The sequence below is a fragment of the Nesoenas mayeri genome (genome assembly GCF_963082525.1).
Source record: "Nesoenas mayeri genome assembly, chromosome: 2".
NCBI lineage: Eukaryota > Metazoa > Chordata > Aves > Columbiformes > Columbidae > Nesoenas > Nesoenas mayeri.
This window is the reverse complement of record NC_137543.1, coordinates 22,900,445-22,922,996: the sequence shown is the minus strand read 5'-3', so window position 1 is coordinate 22,922,996 and position 22,552 is coordinate 22,900,445. Positions and strand designations below refer to the sequence as shown.

The 22,552-nt window shown below is 37.4% G+C and overlaps 1 protein-coding gene across 12 annotated transcripts in view; it reads right to left on the bottom strand.

Annotated features, from left to right (window-relative positions):
* Window positions 1-2,615: 2,615 nt before the first annotated feature.
* The window catches only part of UBR5 (ubiquitin protein ligase E3 component n-recognin 5), an 85,813-nt gene continuing 65,876 nt past the window's right edge, over window positions 2,616-22,552 (bottom strand). For 7 of the 12 annotated variants that reach the window (XM_080340639.1, XM_080340643.1, XM_080340647.1 and 4 more), the window contains 20 exons: window positions 22,183-22,447; window positions 19,630-19,841; window positions 19,016-19,246; window positions 17,171-17,244; window positions 16,385-16,557; window positions 16,172-16,285; window positions 15,418-15,638; window positions 14,467-14,791; window positions 13,955-14,198; window positions 13,271-13,382; window positions 12,613-12,757; window positions 12,241-12,371; window positions 11,954-12,014; window positions 11,445-11,620; window positions 10,962-11,046; window positions 9,494-9,649; window positions 8,790-8,903; window positions 7,279-7,423; window positions 6,633-6,718; window positions 2,616-5,586 (listed from right to left, as the gene is read on the bottom strand). In XM_080340639.1, coding sequence (XP_080196765.1) covers window positions 5,374-5,586; window positions 6,633-6,718; window positions 7,279-7,423; window positions 8,790-8,903; window positions 9,494-9,649; window positions 10,962-11,046; window positions 11,445-11,620; window positions 11,954-12,014; window positions 12,241-12,371; window positions 12,613-12,757; window positions 13,271-13,382; window positions 13,955-14,198; window positions 14,467-14,791; window positions 15,418-15,638; window positions 16,172-16,285; window positions 16,385-16,557; window positions 17,171-17,244; window positions 19,016-19,246; window positions 19,630-19,841; window positions 22,183-22,447 — 3,283 coding nt within the window. In that variant the 3' untranslated portion in view covers window positions 2,616-5,373. The remainder of the gene's footprint in view (window positions 5,587-6,632; window positions 6,719-7,278; window positions 7,424-8,789; window positions 8,904-9,493; window positions 9,650-10,961; window positions 11,047-11,444; window positions 11,621-11,953; window positions 12,015-12,240; window positions 12,372-12,612; window positions 12,758-13,270; window positions 13,383-13,954; window positions 14,199-14,466; window positions 14,792-15,417; window positions 15,639-16,171; window positions 16,286-16,384; window positions 16,558-17,170; window positions 17,245-19,015; window positions 19,247-19,629; window positions 19,842-22,182; window positions 22,448-22,552) is intronic. The other 5 variants (XM_080340650.1, XM_080340641.1, XM_080340642.1 and 2 more) reach the window with 3 other exon arrangements.

The following is a 22,552-nucleotide window of genomic DNA, read 5'->3' as shown; positions in this document are numbered from 1 at the left end:
AAAAGCACTTGTGGAACTGTAAAATAGTTTACTAGCAGAATAACCATACATATGAAATACAGCATTATGCAGGACTTTGCAGGATTTCAGATTACTAAGGCATGCCTGTGATGCCAGATGTAGAACAAGCTCCCTGGCGGGTGGTGGAGCTGCATTCATCCCTCAGCTCCGCCCTGCCCGTTGGTGTGGCCACTGTGTTGCCCCCTCCCCACCACTCCTCACCCCAAACACACGCGCCAAGGAGCTGGGGAGGTGTTTATGCATGGGGGGGACTCTGATTAATTGCAATTAATGGAGGTGCAGCAGCAGCACACACCTTTAGGATGCCATCGGACACTCCTAGACCCTGTGGGCTTACTAGCACAGCTTTGCATCCCCAAAGCTTGCTCTGTCCAATGGAGCAGTTCTGACCCACTCAAAAAAAAAGGCCTGTCCACATTCTCCTTTGGAAAGACATGAATGAGAACAATCCACAAGTTCATGCTGTATTTAGTAGTTCTGAAAATAACAAAAGCAATGAAAAAATGCACTCTATACTAGCATCAGTTACAACTTTTTGGGAAAAGTACTCTTTCATGACAAGGCAAAGAATGTTACTGATACAAATTACGTCCCAAAATTTAATCTTTTAAGGCATCCAAGATGCAGGTATCACAGCTTGAACTACAATGCCTCTTCCCTCCTTCCCCAAAAGACACTACTTATTTTGGGAATATGTAGCTTACTTTCAAAAATGCTTTATAAATACCTTTTTTTTTTTCCTATGAAGAATGCTATTTCAGGTATATTGAAGAATTTTAGTTTATAAATTAAAGTGAAATCTGCTTTTTCATCTTAAAACTGTTCACTGTATGAAAATCAATTTATGAATCATTTCAGTAGGTCCAAAACGACTGTTTTCCTAAAAGAGTGTCCTTGCAGAGAAAGAAACCTTACCACAAGTTGTGGCAGCAACTTATTGTCCAATAGGCTTGCGTTAGCTGCCATTGTCACTGCACAAGGGATACCAAAAAGTTTCACCATGATGGAAAAAAGTCCTGAAACACTTGGGAACAACTGACTGCTGCTTACTATAATAAATGGTGCATTACTCTAACAGTAACTTGTGGTGACATGTAATGACAAAACATACCTTTATATTAGGAAAGCCATGAACAAAGGGGGAGAACAGAAGTCTCACTTACAGGCTTGTGTTTCAAGCAAGACAAAGTTATCCTATTCAAGGCAACTCCACAGATAATCCTTAAAAGCTATATAAAAAATTAAAAGCCCTCTGCGCTTCTCAGTTCAGCAAATCTGCTCAATGACAAGATTCTCAAATAGCCACAAATGAAAACCACAGCAGCAGTTTCCCACCAGGTAAGGGCTGGCGGGTGCTGCTGCTGATGCGAGAGGTCCGGCCGGGCAATACCTGCGCTGTGACAGGGTCCAGCTGTGACGCCCATTCGTGTCCTCCCCACGCAGACCCTGCAGGAACTCCAGCACCGTGAGTTCCAGAGACACTGAAGCTTCCCATGACCAGTTCACCTACACATTTCAATCTGTGCGTGGACATTCACACCTTGGGATAAGCAAATGCCAAACGCACTGAAATGCAGTTAATACAGACTTGCAGAATTTTCTATTTGATTTTGGCAGAACTGTTCTTAAAAAGGAAAACTGAAGAGTTTATAAAAAAGGTCAAATCATACAAAGCTTGAAAAGAGGGAATCAAAGCTACTAAGCTAGTTATCTGCAGTTTCCTTAGAGGAAGCTAGAGAAATGCAAGTGTCAATGAAGCAAAGAGTATGAATACAGAAAAAGCTCAGAATGGCATTTTCAGATTCACAGAGAGAGACATGATCCGCAGCTTGTAAGAGCACTATGAAGTCAGAGTGAGGAGAGCAGGAAGATTCCTCCGAGAAGGCTACCACCCATCTGCTGAACAACCATCCCCACGGTGCCAGGACTGCCAAAAGGGGGTGCTGATGGGGGTCCCCACCAGCCGCACAGTGGGTGCTGGGGGTTGAGCGCAGAGCTCTCCCACCCCTGTGCCAGGTCCCCCCAAGGGCCTGCACCCCAGGTCTCTGCACAATCCTCTTTGGGTGCACGCGTGCAAGTACACTTCCAAAAACAGCAGGTCTGCATACAATTGTGCAAATGATACAAAGATAAAGGTAGGTTAAGAGATTAGAAAATTTTCTTTCCTCCGCCACCCCACATGACTGCTGCCCTACAAGAAGGGTATTGCTTTTGATTCACGAATCTGCCACTTTACAGCTTTTACACTGCACATTGTCTAATGACCAAATGACTAACTTGCAGGAAAGAAGTCACTTCCAGACTAACCAGATGGGAAAGGCCACTTGATGACAAGTCCATACAATTTTTCACGTCTGGAAAACTAACAACACTGGAGCAAGTGATCTACCTTCTGTGTTGGATACAGTCAGCTAAGGAACAGAAACCAATGCCGAGAGTTAGCCAGGGAAGTTAGCACTAAGGTGGCAGTGTTCCCTACATTCAGAACAGGAGCTAGTCTAGTAGGTGGTGAAAACGTTTTATTAGTAGCTACCTTTATCTCCTGTTTCAGCTAAGGATTTAGACTATTAAAAACATGTAAACGTTACAGAAATTTCCTTTTAACTAGTTTCTCTACCACATCTTAAAAGTGAACTAACAGAAGGGCTTAAGTCAAAGGGAGATGAAGTGTATGATTTTAATAAACATTTTTCTTATTAAAATCTTGATATAGTTTAAATATACCATACAGAGGAAAAAAGCTATTTATAAAGCTACATACACATTTCAAGTCAATGACGACAGCATAAATCATTCTAGATTCCCTCTCCACTTATCAGAATGCTTTGTGTGTGTATATATGGTGGGCTACGGTGAGTTACCTGCGTAATTTTTGTCTAGCTATACATTACAGGACTTAAAAAAATGTTTAAGCTATGTACAGAAATATATATACATATAACATATATTTATATGTTATACATACACATACACTTATATACAATATACACACAATACATATATATATACACACAGTACTTTACATTTATATATGGCCTTTCATCCAAGGGCCTTGGATACTTTTTAATACATCAAGCCTCACAAAGCTTTGTGAGAGAGGGAGCTTTATTTTTTTACAGACTGCAGACTTGATGCCTATTCTAGACAGTTCTTTTGTTGCTTTATACTAACTTTACACATTTCAATTAGAGGCGTTTTTGGTAATGGAAATAATTACACCAGTTAGAAATCCAGGCATAAGGTATACGTTGCTTTGTACCTTTTAAAACTATCCTCCTTAGTGTATGAGAACAGCCATACCAGTACACATTTTCTCTATACTAACACACCTATAGCTAGACTTGTGTAGCTGTACTGCTTTTTGTTTTTAATTGATACTAGCATATTAAAATCTAATAAAGTCTTGAACTTAAAATACACTGGCGGTCACAACAGGAAATCCAGAACAGACTCCAATCCTCATACATTGAAACTATCCTTTTCTAGGACAAGTGATTTAGGAAGTATTAGTACATGCAAAAAATAATCCTACATCTGTTTGCTTGATTTATCTGCAGTTGAACTACACAAGCCTGAAACAGCCTTATTCAGAAAATAGGATTTTCAGCATCAGTGCTGAAAATGATCAGAATTGCTGATCTCAACTGTCCTCTGTACCTCTAGCAACTAGATAAATGACGAAAATAGAGGCTTTTTTGAAAATCACAGCTGTAGGTAACTTCTGGTCATCATCAACTAGCTGACAGAAATGAAAACCCAGTGGAGTTCTGGCAAAGGTGAATTCTGTTTGGATTTTGATGGAATGTAAGTTTAGCTTGTCCCAACAAAAGGAAGAAAGAAAACAAAGTATCACTAACATGGACTCATGGGGTTGGAGAAGCAAGAAAGACAGAGAACACCACAACAAAAGGTTTAACCTTCAATACTTTCATCTGCTAAGCTCTTAGAAATTTGTTTTGACGCAGAAAAAGCAGCTCCTTCCTTTTTTAATCACTTCCTAACTCTCAAAAAGCCTCTCAAGCATTAGGGAAAACACGTCCTAGGTTACGGTCAAAGACTGCACCCCCCCTAAAAGCAACCAGCCACTTCCAAAGTGAACATACAGTAGAACCCCCTACAATGCAGTTTAAGAATTTGATTCTAACCTAATTACCTCGAGGGTTTTCAGAACAAGCCACTTGCCCTTCAAACCAATTCTGTGAAAAGAAGGGGTTGCCTGGCCCGTTTCATTCAGGATTCTCTGCTAACTGTAAAATGTGGGCTGAACGTCTTCTGCAGGTCAATTTTTCAGTTACAAAATTCAGAATTTTAACGAACAACTGTGTTTAGTGTATGCTGTTAGATAAAGTATAAATGGCTAAATAAATAAAAACTATTGTTTCTTCAGTATGACTTTGTATTTTGTCTGTAATTTCTTTATTAAAAAACTGTAACAAGATACTTAAAAAAAGGCTAGATACAAAAGAAGTTTAAGCTGCTCACGAACATTGAAGTTTCCCAAAATGTATCTTCAATAATCATGATCTTATAAACATTTTACAGTTACCAGAAAGTGCCCAGGCTGAGTTTACATAGTTAGATAATGTAGTACAAGTGTCGGGTTAGAACTGGTAGTGGAACAATCTCCTGACTGTCTGTTCACTGAAACAGGGATACAAAAATGTTGATTGTGAACTATGAAATACTGTGCATTGGCCTCATCATATGTACAAAAAGAAACCCAACACAACCCCACTAAAGGTACAGATTACATGCAAAATATTAGTGATGGTATCTGATGCACCAGAGTTCAATGCAATCAGAACAAAAATTGCAAAGAAAGTGGTTTCGTAAGTGAACGATCCCAACTCCAGGATCTGAGCTGTCAGGAACTTTTTACAAGTTCAATATACATGATACACAACTGCAGCCAACCACAAATTAAACACCATAAAAAAAAGTTAAAATAAACCACAGAACATACTTAATTTTTTATTTCGAAATTCCCTACTCCCTCTATACAAGAACCTTTGCTGAAACACTTTCCACAAAGGCAGCAGTGAATTTTCAGAACATTTTACATATTTTCCCTCAGCAAAAAGATAAATCACAGTGTAAATTATATTGTTCTGCTGTCATCTTTGGCTGGGGTTAGGCAAAGGAGGTATTGACCAGCAAACTGTTGCAATCAGATATTGCCAGTGCTCCTTAGGCCTTTACGTTACAAATTTAGTACAGGAATGTTTGCATTTAAATCTTTAAAGTACCACCAGGGGTATGACAGCATTAACTTTCATAAACTTTTATAGACAAATGGAAAAATCTACAAAACTTAGCTAGTAATATTACACAGCAATACACACTTTTTATACTCTACACAAAACCAAAATTCTTGGTCTTAATGGCGAGTAACAATTTCTGTTTCAAAATCTGCTTAGAGGAATAGAGTGGGACATAAAGGCGAGAAATGCAAGTGTTTGCTGTAGGAAGATGTTGGTCATCTGGTGGTCTTATTGTGATTGACGGCATAGGCTGGAATCCCTCCTCACTGGCAGGCAATGATGGACTTGAGGTCCAAAAATAAACCTGGAAAAAGAAGACAGCATTTAAAATTCATGTTGCCTCCATGTTGTATAGAGATAGGATAAAGAAGAACCGCACAGTCACAGCAAGTTGGATCACACGACATTGCGTTCAATATGGCAGCGAAACTCAGCGCTCGTGCTACGTGCTTTTGTGGTAGCTTCCTTCTCTTCCTTTCCTCAATTACTCATCACATTATATACTTCTCTTAAAACTGAAAAAAGCAGCACTCAAAATGATCCTGTCTCAAAAAATCCTCTGTAAATGAAATGTCCCCAAACCCACCAGGGAAGATGGTGAGTGCAATCAATACAAAATGCAGGAATCTCTCACAAACCAGAATAAAGTACTTGTACAGACAAAAGGCAGCGACAATATTTGATTTATTGTCTCAAGTGTGAAATATTGACTTGCATAGAAGAGTCATTAGCAAAGTGTAACCATAGATACTCCTTAACAAATGTGCTCTAGATTTTCTGCTTTTCAAATTAGTCCTTGTTTCCTTTTATCAAACTGTAAAGGAAAGATAGTACCTTAAGTAGAAGGAAGATAAAAGCAAATAGTTTTAAGAAGCATGCAGTGAAAACAATTTACAGGCAAGTTTTCCAAAATGAAACCCCCTGAACAGTATCTTGATCTTTCATGCTTCTCATCATCTGTTCCTGAAGGGCTCCAAGGAGACAGTATCATTACCAACATCTTACAGAGAGGACACGGGTGTTGCCCTCAGGATACACAACAAGTCAGGAGAGCAAGAGATCCAGAGAGAAAACTCAATCTCAAAACCCTCCTAGCCCAAAACACAGTTGACTAACCAGAGTTACTCAGCTCAAGAACGACTGTGCAGACACTGTAACTGTGCTTCCATCACAGACCTGTCAGTGTGGACAAAGACACACCACACTTTCAGTTGCAAGGAGGTCTAGGATTCACACCTCATGTTTCCAGAACTGAAAGTCTAATCAATGTGTCTGCAGGTAGACACAGTTAAAAACAGTAATTATGTCAGTTATTCTTCTGCACATTTCCACTGAGAAACGACTACTTACTAGATCTTGTCTTTCTGTCATACTCATCTTCTCAACAATGGACCAAAACCAACGCTTGAACTGCAAAAGCTTCTCAGCATTTTCTCCTGTGTGAAATACAAAAGATATATAACTCAGCTGGTACACTGGATGACAAATATTAAGAGATCTATTTTACATGTACTGCAAGTTGGATCTCAGCTATAATCTTATCATAAAGTTCTGATATTGGAGACAACAGTAATTTCAAAACTAATGCACATACTTTCAAATGTAAAGGCTAACTCTGACACACCTCAGTACAACTCCCATCCTCTCCACCCCCAAAAGCCCAACAACAGCAAAATGTATGTAAGAAACTAGACTGCATTCAGCACATTTATAGTTCTAAAGTTAGGTCAAAACTTTCAGAAGGAAAGATATGGTACCAATAATACAACCATTGTATTTAACATCAAGTGACAACAAAGTTGGAAAATGTGGTTGTTCCCCCCAACTGAGTGTAAATATTTTCAAAGGTATGTAAAAAACACAGTAATAATTTTATAAGGACTTTCAGTGATTAGCTTATGTCAAATTTGAAGAGGTAGTTTAATGCTAGTAACTCTACTCAACACAAAACAAACACTGTCTTTGCAATGCTGTTTCTGAAGAAGTTATTTCATACCTGACTCATCATTGAAAGAGGTAAAGCTGATTAGCATTTGCACATTTACTTCACCACAGCCATTTACCAAAAGTCTGAAATCTTCTGCTGTCAAATCTTCTAGTGAATTCTTTGGAAGTACATCCAGGAGACCCTTCCTCATTGCCTTAAAGTGAAAACAACAAGACTTGCATTATAGCCGTATCACTTTCAGACTGGGTTTAAATACATCACCAAGAAGTTCCATGTGAAGTCCCCTGTTAACTTCAAAATTCATTATTCTCCTAGCTGTTCTGTTCTTTCAAAGCTTTGCCATCCGAGATGCAAATTTTCTAAAACAAAGGACTGCACCAATCTTCTAAACCCTACCTATTATTGCAAAAGAAAGCACTAATGCTTTGAACTAATATTTCACCAGGAGCAGAAAAAAAATGCACTCACTAGTCCTAAAACGTTCAGATATGTTCCTGAGCTACGCTGAATCTGATGAGAATTACAAAAAATGCATCTTGCATGTTACTATCGCTTTGCTTCCTCAGACACTTACATGACAACTCTGCTTGAAAAAATGTTATACGCAAACACATATATTTTATATAAATAAGCTGTATCCTGAAAAGACTGGAAGTTCCATTTTCAAATGGAAAAATATGAAAAAAATTGTTTTAGTAAATTCCCAAATTAATACAAATGTTATCGTTTTCAACTCTTTGAGTAAACAAGAGTCAAATATTAATATAGGCAGACATTGAGACTAAGTAGCTTGACTCTAGGAACACGTTCTGTGACAATTTTGGACCTAAACCGCAGAGAGGTAATCCAGCAGTCTCCTGGCTTATCTCAGAAATGCAGCAGGAAACCACAGTGAACAGAAATGAACGAGTTTAGATGTAGTATCCTATGACAGAAAGTGGCTCTAAGTACTGGACCTTCATTAACTATTTACAAAAATATATAATTCCACAGCTCTTAATTAAAAATGTCTTCAAAAATAAAATTATTTTAAATATAGTTTTATAGTCAATTATTAGGTTTCCTGCCAGGCTAGTAAAATAAGAACAAAGTTGTATGTTTCATAACTGTTTTTTCCTTTTAAAACAAGGACATAAGTCAAACATTCAAGGTGATTTATGTACATATTTTGAAATTTCTTTTAATCTTTGTAAGGCTAAACAAATCAAAGGTGACAGATTATTAAAACAAAGTAGTTGCTAAATACAAAGCAAAAATTCCAAGAGGATAAATGCCATTTGAGCTCAATAAATGAACATTTATGTCTAACCAATTAGATCACGTTTGAAATACATTATCTTTCATTCTATAAAACAGAGGATTTGCTCAAAGTACTCATTCTTCACAGTACTGCATAAACAGCTATACAATTATAAAAAAAAAATTAGAAAATTAAATATTTATAATCAAGCTGTCAATACTTCAAAAGAAACCTCATTAGCAGTAGCATAAGAATTAACTGCTTGAAATCTTACATACTTAAAATTTAAAAAAAAAAAACCACTCCACCAAAGACTTACATGTAGAGGCTGCTCTGCTACTACCAACATTCGGTGTTCTGCGTATTTCCGGACATACTCATATACATTCTGAGGAGTGACTGGTATATTTACACCATTGGAAATAAGTTCAACCTACGGCAAAGTAACAAGGACCATTAAAAAAATAAGTTGTTAAAAAAAAAAAAAAAGGAATACAAGGAAATGAGATTATTACAACAGCCACAGTATGCTGCACAGTGATTTACTGCTTAATTTCCCCTCTAATAACAGACAACATTTACTGCTACAGGTTAGCTTTAAAGGTCCCCTGGGACAGGGGTGTCAAACTCATTTTCACCAGGGGCCACATCAGCCTCACGGTTGCCTTCAAAGGCCTGAATGTGATTTGAGGACTGTAACTACTCCTCCATTTATACAGTCCTAAAATCACATTCAGCCCTTTGAAGGCAACCGTGAGGCTGATGTGCCCCTCAGTGAAAATGAGTCTGACAGCCCTGCCCTAGGATAACTATACTATCCAGGCTTTATGGTAGGCTCTACATCACCTTCAAGGAAAAAAACCCCACACTTAAGTTATCTAAGGAGAGCACTATATTTGAATCCAGGAAGGGTAAAACATTATCTCTGCCATCTGAGAAGAGCATGGATGATGTGTACATTACAACACGCATAAGCTGTGGCATTCTGAAACTGCAGAGACACACAGTTTTAGCTGCACTTACCTGTCCTCCGCCCTCCTCCTTACACAGGTCTATGGCAAAGGCCAAGTCCATCGCTGCAAACACTGCATCAGCATCTGTGCTCTGGGAAGCCAGGATGAGTTGCCGAAGGCTTTCATACATAACCGGGTCAAAAAAAGCAAAGTCATGCCAGTTCACCTATAAAAAAAGAGAGATGTAAATCACGGGATCTGTGCCTATTCTATGCACTAGCATAAAGCAGCACATAGCCCAGGGAACCAAGCATACAAACACTTGGAAATAAAAGCAGTCAAACTCCTATTTTCAACCTACTTTTGAAAGTCCATTAGAATACTCATCTGAAGTGCATTATCAGAATGTAAAGACAGACCTGTAAAGCCTTTCTAGCTATGAAGGGCACTGAGATTATAAAGAAAATTTACACATTAAAATAAAAAAAAAAATCATCTACATATCACCTAGTTCAATAGAGATTTGATGGAGGTTGACTGAAGTTGGAAACTATTTGCATTGGTGCTCCAAAATGTTGAAAGTTCCCCTCCACTTAAGCACACGCATACTGCTGCTATATGGACACATTAAATGACTGATGGCGCAGTAGCTGCATACCAGTTCCCAACGGTTCAAATACAATGTCTACTTCTTGCTGTTTTCTATAGTTTCTTCCTTCTTTGTTCACTATCAGCCTGGAGAGAAAAGAGTACTAACTAAACTAAACTAAACTAAAGCTAACTAAAATATTCTTTGATGTATCCAACATTTAATGGGAAAGAATACATATTCAAGAAGAAAAACCCAAATAAAAGAAATAGAAGGTAATCTCTCTTGGAAAATATATGGGGATATTTGGAGGCATATCTTTCTGCCATGAACCCTTTTTCATTTCATATATATGCTGAATAACTGATTATGTGATCTACATAGTTTTTAAGGAAAGACTAGCAGTAATAAATCTCAGTTTAAGTTTGTTGCATCAGGTAGAACTGACAACACTATTGACTAATGCATAAAATGTGCAGGACATAACTAATGTTTATATAAGGAAGCATTTTTACCAGAAATTTAGGTAATTATTACCCTAAATTAAATTATCCCTACACTTAAGAATAAATTTCCATTACAACTGAATTCAATGAGTTCTCTCAAATATCATTAAGCTGAGATGCTCTTGCCTAGTACTGTCCAACACTGTCTTTTAGAGCCTTCAGTCTCAGGAAGAGGAAAAGGACAGGCAGTAAGCTGTTTCTGAAGAGAGGCAAATGCATTTAACCTATAATAAATAATTCCATCTTAGTGAAATACCTGACCTCTACTCACTTCAAAATTTAAGTGACAAAAAAATTCATACTCCTCAAATTAAATTTAACGCACCCTTACCCTTCCAATATCAGCTCTTCTTGTCAATACATGCACGTTAGGAAAAAAAGCCATTTTTAAAGATGAGATATTATGTAATTAAAGGAAATGCAAGTTTCTATATTCAACTTACCTTTCTGCCAAGAAGAACTTTGATTACATGTCTATTTAGCGTGATGGGACATAATTCATTCTGCAACAAGCACAATCCTAGGATTCTGAAAATAAATGTTTGGGTTTTGTTACAACAAAAATTACATTGGAGATCTTTCAGCAAACTCACATTTTAAAAGTCAAAATATTCTAAGAAACAATCTGCATGTAGCTTTCCAGTCCTATCAATCCCCAAAAGAAAATCATGGACATCTATCATTTCAATAAAATATTTCCTGCAGTGTAAGACTTCTAGACTGTAAAAAAAGAAAAAAATAAAAATTTAACAGGAAAAGAAACCTCACGTTGACATGTGCAAATTCCCCACTATTTAGCTCCACGTGAGAAATACAGAGCGTAAAAGTAATGAAGTTTTCACAGCTTGGATCACTGGTACTCTCCGTGGTATTTCGCATATTCATCTTTTACAGTTTGTCAGACCAGAAAGTCAATAGTAGCATACCTGCCAATGTTTCTGAAACAATTCAGCCTTGCTTCTGTGTTTTTGCCAGGTCTTGGTGTATAAAACCCTCGTTTTCCAGGTTGGTAGAAAAGTGGTGCATTATCATCCCCATCATCTGTATCATCTAATTCCATATCTACTACACTGCGGCTGGAACCATGTCGCTTTCTATTTTCCTGTTTTGAAAGTCAGAACAGCAATTAAGAAACATACTTCTAGTTACTGACACACATCCACGACCTATTTGCTACTAGACCCAAAGATTCAAGTTCCATTGGTTAAGAATTTCCATGATATTTCCTAATGGTAAAATTTAATACTTTTGAGTAATTGCTGCTTAAACTTTTCAAAAGAAAAACAGAAAGAAAACAAAAAAAAGGTAATTCCACAAGATAATTAAACAAAACTCTGTTTTGCATGATAAAAGAAGGCTTCAGTTGCTTAAAGTTTTAAAATTACCTGATACAACTGGATCTTAGGTAAATTTAATTTCTGCAACAGTTTGTTACCTGCACTTTATCTGAAGAGTCCAGCAAGCCAAGATCCAATATACTGTCAGCACCATTCTCCCTTGACAAGGGAAAAAAATAAAGGCAGATTTAATTTTGCAATAAGGAACTGTCATATTCTGAAACTAGACAGATTAAACCAAAGCCAGCAAGTCATTTGTCCAAATAAAAATAACTAAAACAAAGGAAAGAATAAGTTTCATGTATCAGAGTTAGATGTAGCACAGTACAAGTGCTGTGGCCACAAAATCAGTTTTCAGTTCTTATCTAAATCCTTGATACCTTACCTGCCATGTGCAATTATGAGTTCCATTGCTTCATCAACTCTTGCTCTAAGGGAATCTTCACTAGCGAGTAACAGAAGCAGCTGAGCAGGGGACAATTCCAACAACATTCCTGTGATTTTACTTGCAAATGCCTGAGGATAAGGAATGACACATCTTACTATTCTCATCCAGTTCTCTCATTTTCAAATACAGTTTTATGAAAGTATTTTAAATATAGAAGGCATTACAAGATAACTCCTAAACTGCCAAAGAATATGAAAAATAGCCCTACACGTTGAAATATTTTCAGTCATGTTAAAGAATAAGGAACTTTTAAAATGAAAAGATGACAAGAACAATGTATCATTAAATGTATAGACAGATCAGTCTTACTGGTTGCATTGCCTGCACTCGAGGGTAGAGCCTTTCTCCAAGGGCTTGTCTGTGCGCTGGAAGGGGGTCAGGGTCATCGCTGGGATTTCCTTCTGATGCCGGTCTAAATGGCCGTGTGTCAATGGAAAGTTGTCTTCTAAAGTCCCTTAAGAAAATTAGAGCAGTTTGTACTCATTTCAGAGGAAATATGCAAAAATCCTCTGGAACAATATCATTTGCACACAGATACAAAATAGCGTTAGCTTTTATGCTGGAATAGTAGTGTTGCTCACAGCTGCTTGGAGAGCATGATTCAGAAACAGAGAATCATAATGAACCAGTGATTTTAACAGTACGAATATTTTGGATACAGCAGTCAGACATGTCACCAACAATATTGTTTCTAAACCACCTCACAATTTTATTGTAGTACACGTTTCATTGTTTTAGCAAGAGAGATTGATGGCATGTGGTTGAGACATCAATGCTAAAGTAAGCATAATTATTCTTTGACTAATTAAAGTATATATTGAATTTAAAGAAATTACCCTGTAAATTGCTCCTGAAAATGAAAAAGACAGACACATTTACTTGAATAAGTATTTTTCCTGAAGATAACCAAGGTAGTTATTCTATTTGACAAAGTATCTCCAACAAATAAAAAAAATGTATCACTTACCTATCCCTATCTCTCCGAGAACCAGCTCGTAAGCCACTACTTCTCCGCATTTCTCTCTCTCGCTCCCTTTCCCGATCTCTTTCCCCCCTATTTCGCAATCTCTGCATCAGACCTGAAGGGGACAAAACCTCATAAGCTTAAACATCTTTGTACTTCTCTCTCCTACCCAAGTTTCAGTGCAAGGAGGACACAGTTTTGGAAGACAGCTTGAAAGACATCAATGAGACAGAACCACTCCACTTAAAGTAGTGATCAGGGTTCAGTCCAACTTAAGAAAGGAACCTGAAGTGTTTGTACCAACTTTCAAGTGCCAAAATTCTTCAAAAGTTAATATATACTTTAAAAAAACATTAAAATGTATTTGTAACAAGCCAGATAGAGCAGTCATATTAAAACGTATAAGCTCTTACTAGCTAAAATCTTGACAATTATTACCTATTGGAGAGAAAGATGCTCAAGAAAGCTGAGAGCATCCAAAGCAGACTCTTGTTTTGAGAAAAAACAAGATTGTTTCTGAAAGCAGAAAAGGCCATTTCTTTGTCTCACAGACGTAACATGCACAATTTTCAGTTCTCATTATGAGCTAACAAGAGAAATCTCTGAGACAATGCCAAGTATTTAAATGCAAAAAAGCATACAAGGCTTTTAAAGTTGTCAGTAGATTAACAACCATGCATCACTTACTTGTATGAGTACCCTTGTTGGCATTCTGAATACAATCTAGATTTGGCAGTTTCTCATTTGACAGAAAAGCCTGTGCAATAGCAGTATAAAAGCTTCGTGCTACACCGCTGCCTTCGCCTGGCTCATCCTTAAAAGTAACTTTTACTCTGTGTACAGCCATTGGAGTGGTAGCACACCTGCGACCAAAATGATTGTTGAGCTGCCTCATGGTCTGCTGGATTAGAAGATCTCTGTCTCGATCAACCTGGTAAAAATACAAAAAGGTTTTCTTTTCTTTACCAATCATCACACAGAGAGAATTTCAGCTTCACAAGAGGTTTCTGAACACTTCTGCACAGACTCAGAAAATACCAATTAGACTGTGAAAAACCACAGAATAATTGCAACACCGCTTAACACAAAGTAAAGTTTAAGACACCTGCTTGCAAACTCTGAAATATAACTTCTATCAAGTTACTGCAATGTGTGATGATTCAACTTTTAATGAAAACAAATTCAGAAGATAAACTAACATTTTTTACCTCCAACGTTAAATCCCTGGATTGCTGGTTTCTAAGTTTTTCCATCTCCCTGCGGAATTTTGATTCCTTTACTTCAAAGCCACCTAATTCAGTCAAGATCTTAAAATAAAAAAAAACAACAAAAAAGTCAGAATAATGAGGGAAGTAGACAATTTCGTTGTAAGAGGAACTGTCCTTGCACTGGGAAATACATACCGATCCAGGCTCTGCTCCAACATCTTCCATGAATACTCTACCGAACAACTCTAAGGAAAGGCGCCAACGTCCCAGCAACATGTCATGAGATATAACCATGCCCATGAAGCTACACTGTGGCCTGCAGGAGGGATAAAAAGGACAGACAAGCAAAATCAAGTTAAATTTCAGATGTTTTGTGTACTACTTCTTTTTCTCACTCTCTGCCTTCAAATAATTTATTTCTGAAGAACAACACCACAATACAGTAAGTTTGTGGACAAAAGCACATGAAGCTGCTTAGTTTCAGTTGAAACACAAGTTTTGCTTCCAAAGAGAAATTACTCTCAAACCATGTATCTTCACTGCTACATGGAATTCACTGTTACTGGTCTCCCATCAATCAAAACCTTAATATTAAAAAAGCTGTAATTCAAAGTGTGGGCAGTTCAATCTCTAACTGCACCAAGTGTGGTCAGTACCACCAGACATGGACAGCAAGCTGTCAATTCTAATTTTTAAAACTTGTCTACCCAGGACATCATAGTAGGTCTGCAGCAGGAGTCAGGTAGTGAAGGACATTCACTACAGTTTGCACAGACCTCTTTGAAGACTGTTCAACTGTTCTTTTTAAAAGCTACCAACCACAAACTACAAATTCAAACTAAAGCAACCTACTCATTTTAATCTAAAAGAACTTTTCAGACTCCCAAATATCCTTTCATTGGTTCAGCAATACTTCATAAAGTAATTTTTAACTCAAACTACCTGAAAGATGTGAGAGGTGGCCCTTCACTTTCTGTCAATCCTATCTCTGCCAACAAGCTGCTTTTCAGTTGTGCTGCAAGATCATGAGCTGAGGGCCCTGGCTTTGAACTCTCAGATTCTTCCGTAGGCACATTTTGTTCCTCCCCTTCCTTCTTCTGCCGATTTTGCATGCTCATAACATTTTTTAAGTTGGCTGCATAAGACATTTTAGTTGGAAGAACCTAAACAAGTAGAAGTAAAATTTAATTGCACTTTCAAAGCAGTCTAGAAAGCTTTTTCAGGAGATTATATATATAAAAATTTTAAACCACACAAAAGTGACCTGTTAAAACACAATAAACTCAATCATTTTAACCAATACAGAAATCCACTTTCCTATATCATCTCTGCATTTCGTAAACTTGCCATTTAATGCTCAGTCTGTAGGCAAGTCAGATCTACTGGACTGTAAGGAGATTCAATTCTATTTATCACAAATAATTATACAATGGGCACTCCAAAATTAACTCAGGATTGTACTGTAGCCTTAAAAATATTGCCTGAAACCCGCTATACATCAGTAAACAAAATTTCCTACACTTTAAAAAAAAGTCAAGCATACTGTTCATAAAAACTCCAAGTTTTCACACTTAGTAGGCTTTTAGATGATCATTCTGAAAGCTACTTAAAACTATCTCTGAAAACATCCAAGTGTCTTTTAAAGGAATGAAGGCACTGGCTTAAATTACTCTATTATTTAAAATAAAACCTCTACCTCAAGGCAGTTTCTATCCACTGTAACTTCCATTAAGCATTTCCCGCTGTTGGCAGAAGATGAATATAGACCCTGGCTTGGTCGGCCAAACAGATCTTCTTTGCGAGCATTTGGCTGAAAATTAACAAAAGCATTCTGGGTAAATAATACACTTCAGTTAGAAATGAAAAAGCAAACTGCAGCTTTCTTCCAGAACGCCCTCTCTGATGTCACCTGTAATAGATGGGGCTGGTCTGCCAGGGGGATGGCCTCTGCCAGAGGAACCTCAAAAGGGTTTGGTGGGATGCAGCCAAGGAACGTCATGGAGTCTGATCGTCTGAAAAATGGATGGTTTTGGCCGGTCTCTGCTGGGAGGGAGTCGTCATCTTTGTCATTGAGTGTAGCACCTAAAGATCAGAGAAAATTTAGATTTGACTTTCACAGTTATAAAAGCAAAAGATTTTAAATAGCAAAAATTAATATGCTTCCCTCTTAGCTATCTGACCAGAGGAGCATCTCTGCAAATTTAATAATTCTACAGGATACTTCCACAAATTCCCTAATTTTAAGTTGCTTAGTCATCACTTTTATTCTTTTTACTGTAACTAGCTTTACCAAACATGCACTCCTACACTATACGTACATAGTATAGATTCTATATTCTACCATTTTCAGCAGCAGTTTCATCAGATAAAAAAAAAAATCAGTTTAACTCCAATTCAGATTTTAAATTCTGTCACTCTGTAGAATGGTAAGCATAGGCACAAATTCTGTAGTTTAGCGGGAAAGGAGTTAGGAAGAGGGCTCCAAAATGAGAACAGGGCAATGGCAGAAAACATTTGATAAAGTAACAATTTTAAGAAAATCTTACTAAACCCCAACTTTAAAAGGACATTTTTTCATTGTTTTAACATAACATATACAAATAGCAAAATTTATTCAAAGTCTCAGCTAGCTAAAGCAGAAAATACACTAAGTGTTACATTCTGGCATACTATAGAAGTGTTTCTGTTTACTAACTTTGATTGGTGTCATCATCGTTTTCATGTTCTGAATCTTCATTGTCAAGACCCAGTTCTAAAAGTTCCCTAGTTCTTAAAAAAAAGAAGAGAAAAAAAACAAAGAAAGGAAGAAAGTCAATCCTCTTGAAAAAAAAATTTACACTCCAGCAATCAATAAAAGCAAGAGTATCATCAGTAAGCGTACTTGAGAGTTACACATCACAAGAATAAACTCACTCTAAATCCAAGTACTATAGAGTACTTCGCATTCCATATTCACTCTCTACATCACTTGCAATTATCCTCATAGCCATCTGGCCACCTACCAAATTTGATTTTAGAAGTTTCATCTTCTGATAGTGATGGGTATGCTAGTTTTTAGAGTCTATGTCAATATAAAAAAACCTCAGAACCCTGCATTATTGGAAGAAATATGTACGTAAATACTAATTAAAAATTCACCGATGTAAAATATGCTTAGTCCTATAAAAACAATGTCACTGATCATATTTCAGAAAGTAAGTCTACAAGCTGCATATTAAATAAATTTATTTCACTGTATTATAAAAGGGATCAAGAACTTTGGTCAGTATTAATTTCTGGCAGTTTGTGCATGTTCGGAAACTAGATAAGTCCAACAAAATTTCATTTCATACAGGCTACTAAAATGTCATCTAACTGAAGCAAGTGACTGTTTGAATTTGAACCACTCACTTTTAACTGAAAAGGTCTAGCCCTTCATAGTTTTATAAGCATTTCATGGGAATTCTGCAATTCTTTTATGAACAGCTGTTTGACAGATTTCAATATGTGAATTTCTGGGGACAAAGCAGATTCCAGAAGTATGCTATTGCCTGGAAAAGGCTGAAAGCCACAGCTTTAACTACTCAAGTAAGCCAGCACAAAAACTCCATCAGTTACTGTATTAAATCTTCTCTACTTGTGAGGAAACTACAGCAACATCCTCCAATATACATTTTGAGGTCATAACAAGCTTACATTTCCAAGATATACTGAACATAACATTGGAACTAAAGCAGCAGTCCAATAAATGTCTAGAGTATCACTACTTTGTATTTTAGAGTCACTAATTTGTAGAGAAAAGGAAAAGTTAAGTTTGACCTGCTATACTGAAAATTAGGAGCAGGAAAGGGCAAAGATTTGCATTTATCTGTTGACTAGGACTGTTCACGTAGATTATCTCAAAACTTAGTGAGAAATGAGTAGAGATGGTGTAGCCTACCAACATGAGGATATTTCTATGACCATTAATTGCCATGTCAAATTAAAGAACACTTCAAAAAAAAAAAATCTTACAACTTTTAAAAAACTAATCAATGCACCTTGAAGAATATTATTTTCAACTTAGGAACATCTTCAACAATTGATTTCCTTATGGTGCTTTAGATCATCAGGTAAGTCTCCAATATCCACAACCAAAAGGAAAACAGAACTACTATGCCTATCATACCAGACTTTGACATTTTCTCCCATGTCATTCTTAACATGTTTGACAGAATTCTAAATAAGTTATGTTAAATGTGAGAAGCAGATTGTATTTTTCAGCCATATAAGTCGTCCTAACTACATCTTTTAGAGGCACTACCCTGGAGTTAAAAATCATACTAGGAAAAACTTTTACAGCCATCAGCATAAACCCATTTGAACAGGATACTGCAACAGGCTTATCAAACATACGTGCACTATATACAATTGCAGATATTATTTTTATAATATGAATGTTACTACACATAGATATATGTATATATGTGTATTAGTCCTGAATAACAACACCAACGACTAAAACAAAAGTGCATATAGCACTTTTGCAGAAGTTTTTGTTTCTACAAGTTGGTGACGATACCTTTTCCGTTCCAGCTGAGGAGTGTCCAATGTTGTCTGTTGATTCATTGCTTTAATCCAATAAATAAGGGCTTGAAAAACATATGCAACGTGCTTCAGTGAACAGACATCTAGAACCGGAAGAACATCTGAGTGCTCATCATTGTGAGAGCGCATCAAAGATAGCGCGTAGTTCAGGAAATCACCACGTGCTGACATCATTCCCTGACGGGCACTGAGCAAAGTAGCGCGTCTAGTGAAAGAAAAGGATTGAATAGAGAGGGATTAGGCATCACAGCAGAATGCATCTTTTACATATTAGTCTCTATATTTGAAATATGGATGTAAAAACTCAAAAAGGCCCACAAAAACAGTGTGATAATAAGAATAACAATCATAGTTTTATGCTTTACTACAAGCAGCTCAGGTGCAATATATTATAAACAGTTAATACTCAAGATGAATCTTAGCCTGTCAGAATAAACCAAACAGTAGCAACAACAGAGAAAGCCAACTTAAAACAGTAACTACACTGCTGCATTACAAAGTTGGGTTCCTAAAAAGTCAGTGAACAAGAAGATTTGACTGTAAAACTAGTAATTCGTACCACATGCAGTAATCAAACTATTTTCTTACCGTCTTCCCTCAAGTGTTCTCAAGCTGGCTTCCTCGCGGGCTGTCATCCTTTCCCTTCTGGCTGAGTTCTGAGAAGCATGGAGAGGATGATTTGGATGCCCAGGATCACCAGCAGATGCTAACGCAGAACCATAACGCAGTTGAGCTTCAGTAGAGTCCATGATACTAACCATCCAATTCCAAGTAGGAATAAGCTTTTCTTCTACATAATTCTATGGAAAATGAGATTTAATGAGTTTTGCAAACAATACAAGCAGATGATGAGAATGTAATCTCAACATAAGCCTCCACCACAGCTTTTACAGTTACACCCAGTTCACTACAAAGAGGCTGTAAAAACACATTCAGGAATGACCAATGAACAGTCTCTGAAAGCTCTATTGAGATTGCTGAGTTACTGTACCTCTCTTCACTTAATACCTTGGTGTCTGCAAAGCACTGTCATCATCCCTCTCTCCCTTTTGGGCATCTCTTCTCCTCCTCACCTTATGACCACCCAGCATCTCCCACATGTGCACATCTTGGGGATTTTGGTCCAATTTCTGACTTTCTGGTAGCTTTAACAGCCCTCATCCTGCTATGCCATGCGCCAGACAGATCTTTCACAATTCTTCATCCCTTGCAACTTACTCAGTGAAGGTGACAAAGTTAAGACCTGCATAGAGAACTATGTTTGCGTATAAACCTCTCCTCCTGGTTCAGTCTTTTCCTCATCTGTGCCCAATACTGGCTCTGGAGCCTGCTTTTCTTGCCATTTGCCAACTCCATTGACCTGTTCTTTTTGGTTGGTTGGTTTTCATCCAGCATCAGTCTGCTTTCTTCATTCCTCTGCATTCTGGTCTTCAAAAACATCTCTCACACTTCAAATGTTTTTGTATCCACTAAATTAATAAAATGCTGTCTCAACTCCATATCTGTACCCAAATGACACCTCCACTGTCAGACTTTCACATGTGGATACAAATCTCTTGCTGCCTGAGCTCTGCTGTGCACTCATACGGCAAAAAGGTAACCTCCACTCAGCACAGACAATATTTTCCCACTAAGAATCTCCTGAACAGAAATTGATTTTAGCCTCCTCCATATTAAAACTATTTTGTCTTCTTTCTTTGCCTGCATATTTTTCCCTTTTTCTCCCATCACATTGTGAAACTAGAACCATGCAAATACTTTGTGGCTCAATTACAAGTAAATATATTGTCATCTGTTTTTCACACCTCAGCACACAGTTTTACTAACAGAAAACAGCATCACCTGATTTCTTGGACTCCCCAAAGCAGCGGTATTATTCTGACAGTTGATTTTTGTACTAAATCCAGTAGAGAGGATTTCACTTTATACACTATGCCCACATTCAGGTTGATACATACTTTCTGAACACACTGAAGTTCCTTCCATGTTGTTAGTCCCTGTAACTTCTTTCTATACATGCCAGATACCAGTCTTCCCTTTCACCTATTTTCCCTGAAGATGCATTTTACATATACTTTCAAAAACCGACAATCAAGAGCACAGCACTGTGCCAAAAAATATGCAAGTAACAGGGAAAGAATGATCATGTCCCTGAAAAAGGGACAACAAACACTATGTTCACCTGTACAAATCTTTCATCTCATTTTATTATTTAGCCCTTACTAACTTTCTTCTCCTATAGACTCAACAGTTCAAGTCAAAAAGAACAGAATCATAGAATGTCCTGAGTTGGAAGGGACCCACAAGGATCGTCGAGTCCAACTCCTGTCCCTGTATGTGACAACCCCACAGTTCACACCATGTGTCTGAGGGTGTTGTCCAGTCTTTTCTTGAACACTATCAGGCTTGGGGCCCTGACACCTCCCTGGGGAAAAAAGGCAAAAGATGTCTAGTAGAGATCACTAGTATCTCCAAAGCAGTCACAGAATCACAGAATTGACTGGGTTGGAAAAGACCTCAGAGATCATCAAGTCCAACCCTTGACCCTGAGTCAATACTGACTTAACTATTAATTAGGTACCAATCAGACTTGGTTGAAAAAAATAATCAACTGAAATTCACTTTTAAAAATAATATATGACATATGACCAATTTAATGGAATCAGTAATTACAGATACTTCAGCCTACACTACCTCTCTTCTGAGGAGAGTCTGAGAGAGCCAGGACAGTTTAGACTCCAGAAAGACTCAGGAAGATCTTATTAGTGTGTATAAATACAAAAAGGTATAAAGTATAGAGAGCCAGGCTGTTCTCAGTGATATTCAGGGATAGACAAGCAGCAATAGGCACAAATTAAAATACATTGAAAGTCCACTTAAACTCAAGAAAATAAAATTTTACTATCACAGTTGTCAAACACTTAAAAGGTTGCTCAGGGCTGTTGTGGAGTCTCCATCCTTGGAGATATTCAAAATCTAACTGGACACAGTCCTGAGCAGCCTTTTCCAGTTGACCATGCAAAGAATTTGGACTAGACAATCTTCATAGGTCACTTTCAACCTCAACAATTCTGTGATTTTACCTAAAAAGCCTAACTGTAATGAAACCATGTTTCTCTGTGGAGACCTGAATGTTCTTACCTGCAAGTTAACTGCATCTTGATAAGTCAGCTTCACAGCAGCTGGGATCTGGGAGTACACTAAGTGATTGTACTTGGGAATCAGCCCCATCAGGTCAGATATCTGCCGTATCACAATACTGTATGCTCTTGCTAAACTGCTTGCAGATGTTAAATAGCTGCTCGCGTTGCTGGCTTCAAGTGCTGCAGCTGCTGCTGCGGCGCTCGTACTGATGGTACCGCTCCGACGTAGGTTTGATGGATCAATGTAAATCAAGCCTGCTGAACTTGCTAAACATAAGAGAAGGTATGATAATGAATTTATTTAATCTTTGCTGCATATTTTCTGTATTGACTGACATAATTAACATTTCTAGAAATAAACTTGTAAA